Below are 19258 nucleotides of genomic sequence, written 5' to 3'. Positions count from 1 at the left end.
CAGGAGTCGAGCTCGAAAAATGAACAACAATGATCGCGATCTGAACTTTTAAAAAGAAACATGCACGTAGTGCGTTCGATTATTCTTTACAATTTACATATTTTAATGCATTCTGAATTTTGCTTGGAAAAGACATCTATTCAACCATAATCGAATTTAAGTTTAAAATTAGTTTTATAGCTAGGTTCTTGAGAGGGAAGAACTGTAGCGTACTGCGTATCAGTCGATATAATACGCGTTCGGTGAAGTGACTCGTTACACGGTCAATCGTTAGAACAATGTAATCGAAATTAACGGAATAAAACTAAATCATTAGATTCTGTGAACGTAAGGAATGAAGACGTGAATTCTAATTATTTTAAACCTAAGAGAAAGTCTATGCCTTCCTCATAATTATAAGTTAATATATAACACGAACAACGATGAAAGAGTGACAAAACTGTTTGGAATCATTACAAACTATGAAAACAAGATTCTTTCCTTCAGATAGATGAATGAAAGTGAAGCTCATCGATCACTTCAAAGTCTACTGGTTGTACAAATAATCATGAAAATAAGTGGCGTTTTTTATGTTTGATCCTTTTTCCTTTTTATATTTTGTCCCACAGCACTTCATCCACTTTGCTGGTTTGGGTTGGCAGGATTCAAAAGTCAATACCAAATTTTCAAAACTACTTATCTGTTTTTGTAAACAAGGATTCATACGTCGATTTATCAAATCTGAGAGCACTCTCACGCAAACCAACACCATCAATACATAAGTGAAGGTTTCAGCTACCTGTTGGTAGTGTTGGTTTGCGAGGGAGTGCTCTCAGATTCGACAAATCAACGTTTGAATCTTTGTTTACAAAAGCAGATAAGTCGTTTTGAAAGTTTGGTGCTGAAGACCTTGATTTACTGACCGTCATGCATGTTATGTACAATAGGAAGCTTTAGAATCAAAAAACATCTACCGTGAAGTACCCTAATTTCGCGCACTTAAGATCTGACAAAGTTAAAACGTTCATTAAAAAACATGTAGTGGCCATTTGGAAACATTTGCTACTGCATCACGTAGTAGGATTCTAGGTTCTCAAAAAAATGTTACTTGCAAATTTTGCTGTTGTTTAAAAAAATTGGAGTATAAATCCGAGACCGTTGTATGCTCCTTATTTCGCGCAAGAAAATAGGATAGTTCCTAATTTCGCGCAAAAGTGTTCCTAACTTCGCTCATGTTTGCAATTGGATATCGTTATTGGTTTGATGAAATATAATCAATTAACCAATAGAAGCATGCATCCATTGTTCAAAATATGCAGACAACGGTATCGGACAGCCGTCAGTGACCCATTCTTTAGTCGAAATGGTATGTGCCTATATTTCGACCCTGGAGCTTTGCTTAAATTTTACTTCATGCATTTTAGTTGACACAAGTCATAATTCCTGTGTAAAACTGTCCTGTGTATTATATTGCTTTTGTTTCATTAGAATGTTGCAAATGAAACTACGCAACAACAATAAACGAAATTAGGCACCATAATTACTCTCATATACCTAATTTCGCTCACAAAGCGAAAGTCTAAATAAACACAAAATACATACAATTTTACACTTTTCAATAGTAATGACGAATAAACATATCCAACAGAGCATAATGGATACAAATATTTCCAAAAAGTAGCCAGTTCTGTACAGTAAAATCATTTGTTTACTTGGGTCATGTTCTTCGTCGCTGTGCTAAGCACAAGCAAATATGGCGGTCGATGGGAGGATCAAATTGAAATAATTTTATTTGGTGTACTAAACCAAGTCTGTTTTTCAAATTTTTAGCGTGAAAAACATTCAACAACAATGATATTTTGTAATCCTCCAGATTTTTCAATTTTGACTGGTACCTAAAAATTAAAAAAAATAAATGATTTTATAATGTGCGAAGTTAGGGCGCGCGCGAAATTAGGCCACATCACGGTATCAAAACTTTAGAAATGAGTTTTTATTGGAATTGTAATCACGCATTCATGTCGTAGGTATCCCATGGGCCCAGCGAAAGTACCACCACAGTTACATGGACCCCAGGTTGAGAACCGCTAAAATAAGGCATATACATTTTAAAAACAAATTTGGTTACGCGTGTAGACCTTAAGACATATATTCCATGGAATGTTGGATGACTTAAAACGGAACAATTATTGGAGGTGTATCCAGTTAAAAAAGAGTTAATAGACCATTGGTTACGCGTGTGGATCCAAGGGAATTCTTGGATGACCTAGAACGGAACAGTTATTGGAGGCGTATCCTATTTTAATTCTATGGAGTTTATAAAAAAAGATATCAGCCCTTTGCTTTCGCGTGTAGATCTTAAGACCTTGATTACACGTGTAGAATCCAAAGAATTCTTGGGTGACCTGGAAAGGACCACTTGTTGAAGGCAAATGTTGAAGATGCAAAACATTTTCCGATTTCTAATAGTGCCTTCTTATAGGTTCACTTCACTTATACTGCCGCTAACCGCAAGTCGAGCACATCTGTATATGGACGTCATATACAGATGTGCTCGACTTGCGGTTAGCGGCAGTATAGGTCAATAATGCTTCATAATAACGTCAGGTGCCGTACAAAGGAGGACGATTGACATATAAAGAAGTGCCGCAAAAAGAGGGTTGAGTGTATACAAATATCGAGAAAGAAGGGGAGACAGAAAAGAACATTCCGGGAGGAATGATAAACCCAACTTTCCATAAAAATACTAACTTGGAAACAATTGCAGATGAGATTGAAAATAGACTTACCGATTGTTTTGGCATCGAAACACATTCTTGAATCCACCGTTATGTGTTTGTAACATTGATGACCGTTGGACGGATGGCCTGAATAGGAATCCTTGCATTTTGTACACTGCATCGACCAGCAGCTGTATGGAAGATTTTTTCTATTCGCCGAGCACGTGTTGTCGCTTTCCGTGTTGTTACCGCAGTTGCATTTCTCGCCGGAGGCGGGGTCGCACGTATCACCGTGGCCATGGCATTGACACGGTCGACAAGAATCGGTTGGAATATTAGCCCCTCTGAAGTACCCCGGAATACATGTATCGCAGCGTTCCCCATCTGTGAAATTCTCACATCTTAGACAAACGGCATTTGCTTCGGGGCCTTCCTTAAGATGGTTTGTCAATTCCACTCTGGTCATATTGATAACGATGGGCAGCGTGGTGTTTGCAACACAAAGATCGGTATGACCATAGCAAAATTCGCTACATGGAATGCATTCGCCGTTGTTTGGTGGGTCCCGAACAAAAAAAGGCATGCATTTCTCACACTGCGTGCCGAGTGTATTGTTATGACAGTGTGTACAGTTATCCAGTTGGTCTGGTCCAGCGCAGTTTGAGTGACCATTACATTGGCATTGTATGCTGCAATTGGCCCCTACGTATCCGAAATCACATTCACACTTGTCTGGTTCAGTACACATACCACGGACACAGCCTTGTCTGCAAACTGGAACGCAAACCCCGGAATCAGACTTATATCCATCGGCACATTGACATTCATAACCGTGCAATAGATCTACACATCGTTCCGACTTGACATTGCAACTATGGTGACTGTTGGCACATTCATTTTCCGGGGGACATTTTACGTAATTCCAGCTAAATCTGTCGTTCCGATCGATAACGGTAATGTTGTTTTTATTTTTGTAAATAACGTCACATGTCGAAGCAGCTGGGTAATCAACAGGGCTATCCAGTGAGCCTTCTGTGCAAACCCCATCGCCTTCGGTACCGTTACGTGAGCACCATCCGCAATGAGCGTGACGGAGGCACGTTGCACATTGAGTGAACGCACCGCATGGCTCTGGACATTGTTCGATGTTGGGTGGATCCAACACAAGGCCGCAGATGCTGCCCGCACAGTAGATAGGCTGATAACTGGGTGAAATGCATTCGTTCAGTTGGGTAGACCATCTGCAGTCAGTGAATCCACCTTCGGACGACGGTTGGCTGAGACAGGAACTGCAGGAAGTGTAAGTATAGCAGTTTGCAGGACACGCAGCTGGCTTTTTATTACTATCTGTTTCATTTCGGAACTGGCACTGGTGTTGCATTCCGTTGAATGTCCAAGAGCAATTGGGCATCGCATGGCAACTTTCGCAATCAGAAGCAGCGCAGTTGAATGCAGGGCAACTGTCAAGATCTATGATGGCTGAGTGATTAAACTGACACTTGTTCTCTGTTATACATTCGCTGTCGTATTTTAAGCATTTGCCGCGGGCGCCACAATCCGGACACCACTGGCAAACGGGATCGACTTCAATGTGGGATGGAAACGATGCCAGACAAGTTGAACAGGTATCGAACAACGAACAGTTTCTTTTAGAAATCCATTCATCATCGCATTGAGCACCATTATTGAACGACAGCGTTCCATTCTGAGTATCACACACATCTGAGTTTTCCATTGAATAGCAATGGGTTTTGGAGCCTTCTATAGTGGTGATCGCACAATAGCTACAGCCCATATATTGTCGGCAGTTGTATTTCGAGCTGCTCCAGAGATCGCATAAATCTGATGGCATAATAATTTTTGTTACACGACTGTAGCTTGTGCCGTCCCAGCCACCCACCGCGTAGAACGCATCATATTCGGTGTCTTCAGTCATTGCTTGAGCATAGGTTTGCCCGAAAGTGTTTCCTACAATTTCAACGTTTGTGCCTAGTTTTAACCATCGATTACACTTGTAAATGTACGCTACCATTGGATCTAATGAGCTGCCGGGATCTGTTCTGCCACCGAATACCAACATATAATGGTCTGTCGTAACAGCTGAATGCAGGTACCGCGGAGCGTAGTCTGTGGGTTCGTCGAAAACTGGTAGTTCAGTCCATTTCAAATTTACAAAGTTGAAGGCATACAGTTTGTTCGATACGCTAGCTTTATCACCGGCGTAAATAATTCCTCCATACAAATACAAAATCTGCTTCGTAGGATGACAAACTGTGCTATGCCCAAAGATTCCTGCGGGTTTGGAGCCGGTTGTAAGCACTTTGGACCAGCTGTTCGAGGTCAAATCGAACATCCAGATGTGGTTTTGCATACCACCAGATACGGAAAATCCACCAATGATGAGTAGGACATCCTTTTCAGCTTCTTTCACCATTGTCATAGTGTGACCTGCCAGGGGTGGTGGTTTGGCACCGTTTTGGGTCACCATGCTCCAACGTTGCGTTTGCAATCCAAATTGCCAAAAATCGTCCAAAACCAGGTGTGATGTTTGATTTCGAGATAACCCTCCATATATGTAGATTGCTTGCTTTGAAAATATTATTTCGGCAGCGTGAAAGTACCTTCCCAGCGGCATTCGATCTTCCGGACTGGAATCGACGGTTACTTGCATCCAGGTGTTATTTTTGGTGTCAAATTGTCGAATATCGTTCAGCGGTCCATGAGACAGCGAGTATCCTCCGAACATCCACAATGATCCGCGACGATCTGCGACCAGAGAGTGTCCAAATCGAGGAAGTGTTTTACGTAAATGCTCGAAACCATCCGATATCAGATATGAGTTGAATAATTCTTGGAACACCACATTCGAAGGTTTGAGAGAACGTGAACAATCGGCACCCCCAAAGCCAGGGGAACAAATACAACGTCCATAGTCGTTGTCACAAGCGCCTTGCTTTCGATCGACGTTGCAGTCCGAGGGGCATATTTTAAGCGAGCACCGAGGACCAGCGAAACCTTTTGGACAAACACATTTATCTTCATGACAAACATATGGACGCTTACATGTATTGATTGCACAGCTCATTACATTGTAAATTGCTTTGAAGCCTTTTCCAGGACCTTCTCGTCTGTAATGGATCGTGAGATGACCTGATCGTGCTTCCGTTACCCAAGGTTTTTTGTCTTCACCACAAAACACAGCCAAAAGTTGCTTCTGTTGTGTAGCACCAGTTAAGTCCGGCAGCCCATCGTATACGTATACCGCATTTTGTCCACAAGTGACGTTCATGTCTTGCGATTCGATTTCAAACTGAATAATAGCATTCTTTAGTCCGACACCGTGCTTCACATAGGGACTAATAATCCATAAGCATTCACGTGCTTCGGTTCCGGTTCGCAAAGAACGATGCGACTGATACGAGCCGATTCCTTCGGTTCCAACATTCGTAAGTACGCCCCGTGGTTCACACTGATAGTAACACTGTCCCCCGTCTCTAGGGTCTCCGAAAAAGTTACGATTGCACATTTCGCACTTTAATCCTTCTGTGTTATCTTGACAAAAGCATTGACCTGTCTGCGAGTCACAAATGCCTAGCACTTCATTCCCATGCCCATTGCAGTCGCATGGTTGGCACCCCAGCTCAGCTGTTGCATTTCCAAAACTCCCCGGCTTACATCGTTCACAATACTGTCCTTCAGTCCAGTTCATGCATTTGTCACATTTACCCACTCCTTGGATACAGGTGGAGTGATTATTACATTCACAATTCTTACTGCAATCTATTCCGGTCCAACCGAGGTCGCATTGGCATTTATAATCGGGGCCACCGGAACAATATCCGTGGACGCATGTTTCATAACAAGTTTGGATGCAATTGTTTACACCATCCCCCAAATAACCCTTCCGACAACGGCAACTGTATGACCCGTGAGTGTTGTAACATTCCGCTTGCTTATGACAGTCATGTAGCCCGAGTTCACATTCGTCTACATCTGGACATTGTGCGTATGACCACCGAGATTTATCTGTTGATACGTTCAATGCTGTCTGGCAACTGAAGGTGGCGCGATTGAAATCGCCTTGCATGCAAACTCCCTTGATCGGATTATCCGCATCGTAACACCAGCCACAGCTGAGCGAACGCAAGCATTGAGTACAATTTCGATGGCTGCTACAAGATTTGCACTGCTGCGCCGGTTGACTCGAGTGTTGGCTAACCGCGGTATTCGACATCGTTTGATCCAGCCATTCTCGACACAATCCAAACTGATACTCGCTTGTATAAACTGAGAAACTAAAGCACTGATTTGTGGCTTCGCACCAAACGCAGCGTCCCCGCTCGTTCAAACATGTGGAGCAATTTGTCCGCAGATAGCAAGGAACCGGGCATTGATCCAGATCGGTGACCGCTGTCAATGATCTCCCTTTTCGCGAACATCTGGCATCTTCTGCCCACCACTCGCAAAGCCCCGTTCGAATACACTGTTCACAAGAAATATAGTTGGAGCAGTTGGAGCACTGCGCTGGTTGTACGGTAAGATAGCGCCAATTGGAACCTTTCCGGCATGAAATACTTTCATTCGCTTGTCGAGAAATACATTTTGACGTTAACTCACACCATCCACATAGAGAATCGGATAAACAATACAAGCAATTTGCGTAGGACTCGCATGATCCATTCGAGAATGGTTCAAGGAACTCGAATGTGAAGGTTTTAGGATTTTCCTGACCGTTTGCACTATGCTGTAATCCCATTTTGCTAATTTGCTGGTGATAGCTTTGAATATTTACATTCGTGCTTCGCTTGGCTTGAAAGTCGACCATCACGCGCACATTGGGTTCTAAACTTGACCAATTAGCCAACTGGCAGATCGTTTGATTTGCATTTATGTTTGCTGTGATGACAGGCACCACCTTTTCAGCAGATTTTGCATTTCCCAGGTCAGATGAAGCCATGTATAGTACAGCTAGTGAGTAACTTGCACAAGCTCGCAAGCGTTCTTCGGCTCCTTTCCAAACTGATGGAGGTCGGATAAATCCCAGTAATCGAGCCACGACATGGCCGTTGAAAGACTGTTCCACATGTGTCGTAGTAGACGGAATGTTAAAGTCTACCATAGTTGCATTGACAACCATTACTGAGTCGGGCATTTCCCAATTAACGGGATCAAGATATTTCAGGAAAGTAAGGCCTGGTCGAGTATCTTTTTGAGTGCATTGATCCGGAAAAAATACTTTCGTGCCAGTTGGACCCCACCATCCGTTTTCTGTATCTTCGCCACAAACACCATAATTGTCTTTATTAGGCTGACATCGAGCGTTCTGAACACACCAAGTGCATTTGTCGACTCCAAGCTTATTCGATACTGACTTGGAGCTTCCTTCAGCCGCAGATCCATGGATTAAACAGGAATGACAATCACCAAGGGCGGGACAAATACCACGACATCGTGTTGTTTGTAAGTTTGTGGTGCAATTCACAATCGTTCTACCGTAGCACACATTATCAGCCGAGCACCATCCACATTCCGGGTCTGAGAGACATTCTGTAACTGAATGATACTTTGGACAAACAGCTTCGGGCTCGAAGTTTTCCTCATTCTCTACTATTAGCAACGGTGGCAATGTGTAAGCCAGTAAATCACCATTAACATTCCCATGGTAGCCTCCGACCAGGAACAGTGTGTTACCATTTCGCAAAACCGCTGCATGGGCAAAAACTCCTTGCTGCTTAGGATAGCGTGAGTTCCGGTTGGTTCCTAGAACATCTTGATTCACCCAATTGTGGCAGCCCAAGTGGTATAGGTACATTTGATTGTCGTAACAGATTTCTTCCTTATTGTGACGATGCGTATAGCCGCCGAACACAACCAAGTAGTTACCATTGATGGTGGTTGTGTGGAAGGCACGCTCTCGTGGAATATAAGCATCTCGTAGCGGTGTTCTTGGATACATTATTTCCGACCAGTGTAAGTGCTCTAGATGAAATGAAAACATTCGGTCTGATAGCTTCGAAAACCTAGCAACTCCTGCCACCACACCGCCGTACACTATCAACGATTTGCTGTATTTATGATACGAGGTGGTATGCGCCACCATCCGAAGGTCAAGCGTTTTACCACCACGGGGAGTGACTTCCTCCCATTGTTCCCCAAGTGGTTTGACCGATATTTTTATCCTGAACAGACGGGACGAAAATTCACCATTTTCCAATGCGCCACCAAACACGTAGAGAAATCCATTAGCAAGTGTCAGCGTGTGTCTCGTCAACGGCGGAGGTTTGAAGGAAGATCCCCTTGCTCTCTCGGACCAAGTTCCATTGTTATGGCTGATGTTATAAAGCCACAGATCATTTGATAACCGTCCACCTGCCAGTTTTCCGCCAAATATTACGAATCCATCGTCAACTGCACAGGCTGCATGACCATATCGCCCCAGGGGTTTGCTAGTGTTCGCATACATTCTTCCGAAAGGACCAGTCCGATTGTCGGCCAAAGAATATATTACGTTGTTGAAAAAGTTTGGCCCACTTGACTTTCTACTAATTCCATCCGTCATATGATGCAAATCCTCACTACCAAGCCCTAGACTCGAATCATTTTCCCATTGGCTCTCGGCAAATCGATAAATCTGCAAGCTGTCCAGGATTTGATTCAGATTATAGCCGCCGAACACATACAGCGAATCCGTTGGAGCATAATAAACTGCTGTATGAGTTGCTCGAGGTATCAAACCATTTTTAGAATTGGAAATCCAATGCCATTCATTAGGAATAGGACGGTTTTTATGCAGGCTACAAGACTGGCCGGTGTATTCCTGTGAACAATAAAATAGAACGTTAGAATGCTTTTATTCTTTTCTAAAAACTGGATTATATTTATGGCTAAATTATTATTATGGCTAAATTTATGGGGCCCTCCTTAGCCGTGCGGTAAGACGCGAGGCTACAAAGCAAGACCATGCTGAGGGTGGCTGGGTTCGATTCCCGGTGCCGGTCTAGACAATTTTCGGATTTGGAAATTATCTCGACTTCCCTGGGCATAAAAGTATCATCGTGTTAGCCTCATGATATACGAATGCAAAAATGGTAACCTGGCTTAGAAACCTCGCAGTTAATAACTGTGGAAGTGCTTAATGAACACTAAGCTGCGAGGCGGCTCTGTCCCAGTGTGGGGATGTAATGCCAATAAGAAGAAGAAGAAGAAGGCTAAATTTATTTCATATTTGGGTACGGTGATACGATTGGTACCGTCGCCATAGAACAACTATTTAAAAATCCATAAATAAAAAATGAATTTCTGTCTGTCTGAACCTTATAGATTCCAAAACTACTGAACTGATCGGCCTGAAAATTTGTATGCAGAGGTTTTTGGGGTCGGGAAAGGTTCTTAAGATGGTTCGAGACTCCTCCTGCTTTGGAAAGGGGGGCTGCCATACAAATGAAACATTAATTTCTAACTTCTTCATAATAAATAAATCAATTTTAGGCGAAGCGAAGTTCGTCGGGACTGCTAGTAAATAAATAAACAGCATGTAGCTGGCGTTGATATGCCAAACGACAGATTTTCCTTCCTGCTCCTTAGAACAAATGTGAAAACCGTATTCAAATTCGTTATTGTCTCCAAAGTGCGATAACGGTTGCAAAGGACGACAAAAATTAAACAAAATCATTTTTTAACGATTGTGTTTTGTTTGTTTTAAAGAATAATAATGTGTTATCGTGTCGTATATGAACATACTGATCAGAACATGTTTTGTGGTGATATGATGCCCCGCTTGGTGTATAATGCACTAGTGCGATAACTGGTACTATAACCACGACTGGTACATCTACCCTAGTAATAAAATTGGTTCCTGGAACATCTCAACATCGCTTGGTTCATTTTCGAATATGTGTTTAACCAAATTAGACACTGAGCAATGAACCTTTTTTATTTATATAGAGGCATGTGAGAAAGATTGCCATATGTGGCAAAACAGTCACCCTGCTATTTAAGGCACAAAATGTAAGTGGACTACCTTAGTAATATACTCATATTTCGTAGACATATAATAACTAACGTTGTTTGTAGCTTGAGCTTAATTGACTGCCGGTAGTTTCTACTCCATTATGACCAGATCAACTGTTCTGGCACAAAGAGCCAACTGATGTCAGCTTGGGACTGGCAATCATCGTCAATGTACAAGTACTGGTGATCTTATTTTTTAAGTCACACTGGCGCCTGCCACGTCAGAATGCAAGTCAATGTAGGGAAGGAGGAGGAAATTACGCCCACTGCAAGGCGAATATATCTCTGCACTTGCCACGAGTGTAAGCGGAGTTTATTGGAATTTTCGAGTTAGGTTCCAGAGTCAGAGATTCGCCTAGGTTAACGAGCTGCCAATGTGATACATAGGAGAGCGCAATTGATGAAATTTTTAATGGAATGTTTAAAACGAGCTTTTTTGTTCATTTCCAATTCTAACAGTTACTGCTAGATAGATAATTTCTTAATAAAAACATAATCTTCTTATTCTTGTTGTTGGCATTACATCTCCCACTGGGACATTTCCGCCTCGCTGCTTAGTGTTCATACAGCACTTTCACAGTTATTAACCGTGAGGTTTCTAAACCAAGTTACAATTTTTGCATTCGTATATCATGAGTCTAACACGATGATAATTTGATGATAATAACACGAGACAATTTCCAAACGTTCAATTAACTGGGACAATAAGGTTCTGTATTAACGATGAACTCGAGCTAAATAAGCCTTTCATGGAGAATCGCTGGAGACTGTGCAAGATAAGATATCTCAGAAAAACGCAGGGGCGATGCGTATTAAAGCATTGTATTAGATATCCAATAAGGTTTTGTTGGAGATGGCTCAGTTGATCATAGTGGTCTAGTCGATAGACATAGCGTAGACCAATCGAAGTCGATCTAAAGAGTTCGCGCTAGAGCGTACATGCAATATATCATCAAACATGAAATGCGACAGAATAAAAAAATCAGGATCAGGTAAAACCCACCAGCATTACGACGTCTACGTCTAGATTATTTCTTTTTGACCACTCTGCGACATGTTCAAGGTCCATATTCACCATTCTGAAAAGTTCTCACGTGCAAAGACCAAGCCGAGCAATGCAAAGCTCTGCATCAACGGCGAATAATTATATTGAGCAGTATTTCAGTACTGTTGGTGGATTATTAATAGTTGTTGAAACAGTTGAAACAGAGAAATTTAACGCATTGTTTCCTCGTTTACAATATAATTGAGCAAGAATGACAGAACAGCAAATATCCAACAAATCGGAAATCGATACTTGAGCATATCTTTCATAGTTTATAGTAACATAATAATACTTAGGTACCTATGTAGCCAACAATTTGCCATTGAATGAAAAGAAGTTACTTACACTGGAGCAGACACAGGTTGCATTCGAACATTTTCCTCTGCCATCATCCTTCCCACATTTATCTGGGCATGCCTCCTGACTGCAGTCCAAACCGATCCAATTCTTTTCACATATGCATTTATGGCCAACGCATTTTCCATGATTTGTGCAGTTGTTAGGGCAATTGGTTACCGAAAATTCGGCTTTGAATCCTTCCAGCACATAGTTGGTGTCGCTGTAGAGCAGCACTAGCATCTGCAATATTGTTGTTTTAGTTTATTTAGAGTAATACAAACGAATACCTGGTTTCTTACACTCCCAGAAGCAGCTATCACTCGTTGTGGTTCTGTTTTTCCGCTAAAACTCCCCAACAGAGGTGATCGAAACGAATCACCATCATAGATGAAGATATAATCATACGAACATTCAGTTCCCATGCTGCGGAACGTCAACGTTATGAACTGGCTATCATTTTGCGCCCGTATTAACCATTCGCAATGCGAATCTTGAGTGTAATTGTATCCGGATGGCCCATCGCTGATCTCACCGTAAGTTTCCATGAATACTCGCCTGGTTTTGTCGCATGATTGATGTTGCGCACTCTTTGTCGGGGATAGTCCATTCGTAACCAGTGGTAAAAGGCACCACACTAGCAGAAAGAACATCTTCGACCATATCTGCGATGAGACGCGGAGCCTCGTTGTTTCGCTATGATGCTTTTTAGAATCGGGCGACGATTGCAGTGCTTCCAAAAATTCACTATTCCAACTCATATTGCGTGTTTATTGCCGACTTTGAGAGACGGAATTCAGATGCCTCCTCGCATATTTCTGCTATACCTATTGTGGAGATGTCATAAACATTGGCAAAATGAGCTATAATTACCAGCTAGTTACTAGCGATCTGATCAGGTATAGAGCAGCTATAGAAAAGTAGTGTCACTGCTTTATGAATGCTGAAGCTAGTTCAAGTGCAATTACCGCACCTATAGGGGTTCATAAATTACGAATGACAAGTAAGCTTTCAAAGCGAGTAGTGATTTATGGTATTCGAAACATAATTGAAGATACAGAATTTTAAACAGTAGGCATGTTTTATCACGTGAGATTCAATATAATTGCATTTAGTATTATACCATTTTAATTATACAATTTCGAACAAATTGTGCTTAGCGAAAAAAAATGGAACGAAATGAAGAGTTTTGAAACCTCTGCCAAAAATAAACATCATCCAATCATTTGCGTTTTCTTTGATGAATGCTTACCTGTTGTTTTTCTGATTAAACACCAATATCTAACATTTAGTTCAATCAATGGCTCGTTGACTGTGTGAAATAAGCGAAATAAGGAACTAAAATCACTTTTTCGTTCAACTTACATAGACAAACTGCGCTGTTTGCATTTTTCTCAAAGCGGTCGTGGCGCCCAAGATATTCCTTCGTTGCGCTGGAAAATTTACGACTCTACTTTTGTCTATACGCATAAACTAAAATACTACGCAATCAGCATAGAAAACTTAACAAAATACCAATTTGATATGTTTTATTGCACAGAATCCGTGAAAAACAATCCGCATGAATACAACTTTTCTTCGATTTTCTGATGGCAGTTTTCACGCACTGTCATTATTTTCAGTGTTGCCAAAATCCTTTCCATTTACAAACGGCGAAGAGGCCTTTTCATGTGCACATGACAGCTGAACCCGAATAAAAATGTAGGCCTTTTCATGTGACACTGCCGAGACTGCACTTGTTTACAACCGCTGAACAGGCCCGCAAACCCGAAGCTGTCACTTTCATAGAAGCACACCCGCATAATTACAAACTGTACATGGATATTTTCCCGGGCGGTCAACAACAGTATCGTTTACTGTTGACAACTGTAAATGAACAATCTCATATAAAGTTTTAACAGTTTGTGGTACGGTTATTTGACAAATAACAATATGTTGAATGGGTTGTTAAGGGAAGATCCATAAAGTACGTCACGCAAAAATTGGCGATTTTCAACCCCCCCTCCCCCCTTCGTCACGTTTTTTGTATCAAACCTCCAAAATTTTTGTATGGATCGTCACGCTGCTCTGAACCCCCCCTCCCCCCTAGAGACGTGACGTACTTTAGTGATGATGTCGAGCAGTTATGGTTGAATCGATCGAAAAGTATTCGATAACCGCAACGTAAACTGTGAAGCTATATCTTACATTGTAATAATGATTATGACCATATAACATGTTGTTTTTTATTATGCGGGCAGTTTTCTAATATGGATAGACGATGATAGTGCATGCATGCACGCTTAGACGAATTTAATAGGGTATTTAAAAAAGTGTCCAGTTAGATAATTTTTTTTGATGATTACTTTTAGATATGAAAGCGGAAGTGTCGTACAACCATCAAGAAACAATATATCTTATTGTATACCGTAGAGCATATGGTAATTCAATCGTTTACACTGTTGAGCGTATGGTACACTTTTATCCGGGGTGTCCCTTCGTGTGCCCCTATAGAGATGCACCCAGGTAGAAAATATACGAAATTGTTAGCAATGAACTATGAAAAATCATGAACTTTTGATACGTCGCATGCCATTGTTAGATTCGGACCGATGGATGGACACTTACTGTGTGGCGTTGGACAGGCCTATAAACATGGACAAGTCTAATATACTGCTCTTCAGTCACATGACAGATCGTAGCAGCCATCGCATGCAAGAGACACATTCGCGGTCAGTCGCATTCGTATGTGCGATGTTGAATTGCACATTTGGCGATCCTGCCAGGAGTGTGTGCTGGCGTTGCTTGTGGAATCAATTCAATTACAATTCAGCGTGGTGGGACGCCCACATTCAGTAGATTCTTCCTCTGCGTTGGTGGGACGCCGCAAGAAGAATGGTGTTATTGTGGATTGGAATGATCACAATTCAGCGTGGTGGGACGCCCGCGTTCAGTAGATTCTTTCTCTGCGTTGGTAGGACGCCCGCAAGAAGAATGGTGTTATTGTGGATCGGAATGATCACAATTCAGCGTGGTGGGACGCCCGCATTCAATAGATTCTTCCTCTGCGTTGGTGGGACGCCCGCAAGAAGAATGGTGTTATTGTGGATCGGAATGATCACAATTTTGCGTGGTGGGACGCCCGCATTCAATAGATTCTTCCTCTGCGTTGGTGGGACGCCCGCAAGAAGAATGGTGTTATTGTGGATCGGAATGATCACAATTCAGTGTGGTGGGACGCCCGCATTCAGTAGATTCTTCCTCTGCGTTTGTGGGATGCTCGCAAGAATAATAGTATTACTACAGACCGAAATTGTGAGAACTCTGTAGTAGAACGTCCGCAGGCAAGATTTTAATTTCCCCACAATGGTGGAACGCCCATAAGAATTAAGATTTTATCGTGGATTCGTAAGGTGCTCGTGGAGATTGATTGCATTGAGAAAAGATATCCGCCTATAGTTAAGAACAGTTTATCGATACTATTCCGGATCGGTTTCTAGTTTTTGTTGCTGGTTGTTTGACATTTATAGTTTCATATTGAAATAAACGTATGCTCAAAGAAAGTAAAGGTAGTATTAGTACTGATGATTTTTTACTAGCAGCAAAAAAAAAGTTATTAAAAATGGTGTTTCCATTGCGAGTTACCACTGCACGGGAATGTCTTGAGAATGATTTTCCATATTTAGTTGGGCAACCATAATGATGGTTTATCCATAGTGTTTTTCGATTACGAAATTAGACGCTCGCTGTACAATAATGCGCCGGAAGTGATCGTTTGGTTCAAGATGCCTTTTTATCATTGTGAGAGAGTATTCCCATCATTAATAATATGTCGGTAAAGTTATTTTTTTCTTTAAACATAGATGCCAGTCGTTATTTTTTTAGAGAAGAGGGGAGATGTGTGGCGTTGGACAGGCCTATAAACATGAACAAGTCTAATATACTGTTCTTCAGTCACATGACAGATCGTAGCAGCCATCGCATGCAAGAGACACATTCGCGGTCAGTCAATTCTTCCTTCATCACGAGGTCAGTCACGAGTGCAAGCAATGTAAACATGATGGGTGATTCGTATGTGCGATGTTGAATTGCACACTTACATCAGGGCATGTCCAGATGGACACGAAGTTCACGAAACTGCGAGCAATAAACTGGTATTGTACGGCATGGCAAATGCTGGATAAAGCGTACCATTGGTACTTCGCGTACCTGAAGAAATAAAATAGACCCAATCTCGCGGTCCTTAGCCTCTTACCCAACAACTCCTAACCCTACCTTTGGCGTCGACCGGGATACGAGCAACCTTAGGGAAGATCGGGTAACCAATCCCGGTGGGAGCTTAGGTCGTATGCTGACAGGGAAGGGGGGTTTGCCCCTCTACGGAGAGGCAAATCTTACTGAGCGTATGTTCTCCATGTTAGGAGTGGCTTATAACAGCGTCTGTTCTTCATGTCCGATCATCGTCCGAGTGCCAGCGAGGGACTCTAAGTGAAACTGTGCATCATGGTCCACCGGGAATAAGGAGGAATGGTCCTCCGGAAATTTAGGGGGTTTGGCGTTAGGCCTTGCAAGCCAGCCTTAAAAAAACCGGAACCGGACCGGAACCATCGGTGAAGATCACTGCGACGAAAAGGGACTAGCGATTGGAAACTCGGTTCGTGGAACTGCAAATTGCTCAACTTCATCGGCAGCACACGCATACTCGCCGATGTGCTCAAAGGTTTGTTGGAAGGAATCAATGGTGCGAACGCTTAGAGGTAATCTTACCATCTACCAGAGCTGCGGCAACAAGCACGAGCTGGGAACAGCTTTCATAGTGATGGGCAATATGCAAACGCGCGTGATCGGGTGATCAATAAAAGAATGTGCAGGTTGAGGATCAAAGGCCGGTTCTTTAACTTCAGCATAATCAACGTCCATAGCCCACACTCCGGAAGCACTGATGATGATAAGGACGCATTCTACACGCAGCTGGAACGTGAGTACAACAGCTGCCCAAGCCACGACGTCACGTCACGTCACGGCCCTGAGGAGGAGTTTAGACCGACTATTGGAAAGTTCAGCGCTCACCGGCTGACGAACGAAAATGGCCTACGACTAATTGATTTCGCCTCCTCCAAGAATATGGCCATTTGCAGCACCTACTTCCAACATAGCCTTCCGTATCGGTACACCTGGAGATCACCACTGCAGACAGAATCACAAATCGACCACGTTCTGATTGATGGACGGCACTACTCCGACATTATCGACGTCAGGACATATCGTGGCGCTAACACCGACTCTGACCACTATCTGGTGATGGTTAAACTGCACCCAAAACTATCCGTCATCAACAATGTTCGATACCGACAACCGCCGCGGTATGACCTAGAGCGACTGAAGCAATCTGATGTCGCCACTGCATACGCGCAGCATCTAGAGGCAACGTTGCCGGAAGAGGGTGAGCTCGATAGGGCCACTCTTGAGGACTGCTGGAATACAGTTAAAGCAGCCATTAACGACGTAGCGAAGAACAACGTCGGGTATGTGGGATGAAATCGACGGAACGATTGGTTCGACGAAGAGTGCAGACAGATTCTGGAGGAGAATGACGCAGCGCGGGCGGTCGCGCTGCAGCAATGTAGAAGAAACGCTGTCTGGAAAAAGCGGAGTGCGAGGAGATGGAACAGCTGTGCCGTTCTCAAGAAACACGCAAGTTCTATCAGAAGCTCAACGCATCCCGCAAAGGCTTCGCGCCGCGAGCCGAAATGAGCAGGGATAAGGATGGGAGCATCTTGACGAACGAACGTGTGGTGATTGAAAGGTGGAAACAGCACTACGAGGAACATTTGAATGGCGCTGAGAGTACAGGCAATGGAGGAGATGACTACGTCAGTTCAGCGGACGATGAAAGCCATCCAGCCACCACCTTGAGGGAAGTTAAGAATGCCATCCAACAGCTAAAGGCCAATAAAGCGGCTGGTAAGGATGGTATCGGAGCTGAGCTCATCAAGATGGGCCCGGAAAAGCTTGCCACTTACTTGCACAAACTGATAGTCAGAATCAGGGAAACTTAACAGCCACCGGAGGAGTGGAAGGAAGGGTTACATGCCCCATCTACAAGAAAGGCGACAAGCTGGAGTGTGACAACGAACCAGATCTTTACTGTACGGCAAATCCTTCAAAAATGCCATGAATACCTGGTCCCAACGCACCATCTGTTCATCGATTTTAAGGCGTAATACGACAGTATAGACAGCGAAGAGCTATGGAAAATGACAGCTTTCCTGGCAAACCTTACCAGACTGATCAATGCAACGGTGGATGGTGTGCAAAACTGTGTGAAGATTTCGGGCGAACACTCCAGTTGGTTCGAATCGCGCCGGGGACTAAGTAATGAACTTTCGTGCCTGTTGTTCAACAACAGATCCAGTCAATTTGTTTGTTTCGTGGATGACACCCGCCTGAAACGTGAAGCAACAAAAGTTGGATTGGTGGTGAATGAATCGAAGACAAAGTACATGCTTGTGGGCGGAACCGACCGCGACAGGGCCCGCCTGGGAAGCAGTGTTACGATAGACGGGGATACCTTCGTGGTGGTCGATGAATGCGTCTACCTTGGATCCTTGCTAACGGCTGATAACAATGTTAGTCGTGAAATACAAAGGCGCATCATCTGTGGAAGTCGGGCCTACTAAGGGCCGATGCCCACGTAGCGTGTTTTCAAGCTGCGTGCACGCCGCGTCCACGCAAGGTACCTGGCATCAAATGTAGTCGTGCACACGTTTACGTGTACATTACTCCATTTGATGCTGGGTACCTTGCGTGAACGCGGCGTGCAAGCAGCGTGAAAAAACGCTACGTGGACATCGGCTCTAAGGGCTTCAGAAGAAACTGCGGTCTAAAAAGATCCACCACCATTAAATGTGTCATGTACAAGACGCTGATATGACCGGTAGTCCTCTACACGGGCATGAAACTTGGACAATGCTCGAGGAGGACTTTCAAGCACTCGGAGTATTCGAGAGACGGGTTCTTATGACCATTTTTGGCGGTGTGTGGCGGCGAAGAATGAACCACGAACTCGCCAAGCTCTACGACGATCCCATTATCCACATTCGAGGATGGAGAGATGCGGCCTCGAACCGTGTATTGTGGCGTCAAAATGTTGATTCAGTGTTATCTGTTTACATCTAACTAAATAAAT

At 43.2% G+C, this 19258-nt stretch overlaps 1 protein-coding gene across 2 annotated transcripts in view; it reads right to left on the bottom strand.

The window, feature by feature from the left end:
• The window catches only part of LOC134211896 (multiple epidermal growth factor-like domains protein 8), a 28457-nt gene extending 14772 nt beyond the window's left edge, over window positions 1-13685 (bottom strand). Inside the window, exons 1-4 of one of the 2 annotated variants that reach the window (XM_062689271.1) lie at window positions 13343-13685; window positions 12393-12917; window positions 12100-12333; window positions 2769-9516 (exon numbers count right to left, since the gene is read on the bottom strand). In XM_062689271.1, the coding sequence (XP_062545255.1) occupies window positions 2769-9516; window positions 12100-12333; window positions 12393-12851 (7441 nt within the window). In that variant the 5' untranslated portion in view covers window positions 12852-12917; window positions 13343-13685. The remainder of the gene's footprint in view (window positions 1-2768; window positions 9517-12099; window positions 12334-12392; window positions 12918-13342) is intronic. The other variant, XM_062689272.1, reaches the window with a different exon arrangement.
• Between the last annotated feature and the right edge of the window lie 5573 nt (window positions 13686-19258).

The sequence above is a fragment of the Armigeres subalbatus genome, chromosome 2, assembly GCF_024139115.2.
Source record: "Armigeres subalbatus isolate Guangzhou_Male chromosome 2, GZ_Asu_2, whole genome shotgun sequence".
Classification (NCBI taxonomy): Eukaryota; Metazoa; Arthropoda; class Insecta; order Diptera; family Culicidae; genus Armigeres; species Armigeres subalbatus.
This window is presented reverse-complemented; position numbering and strand designations above follow the sequence as displayed.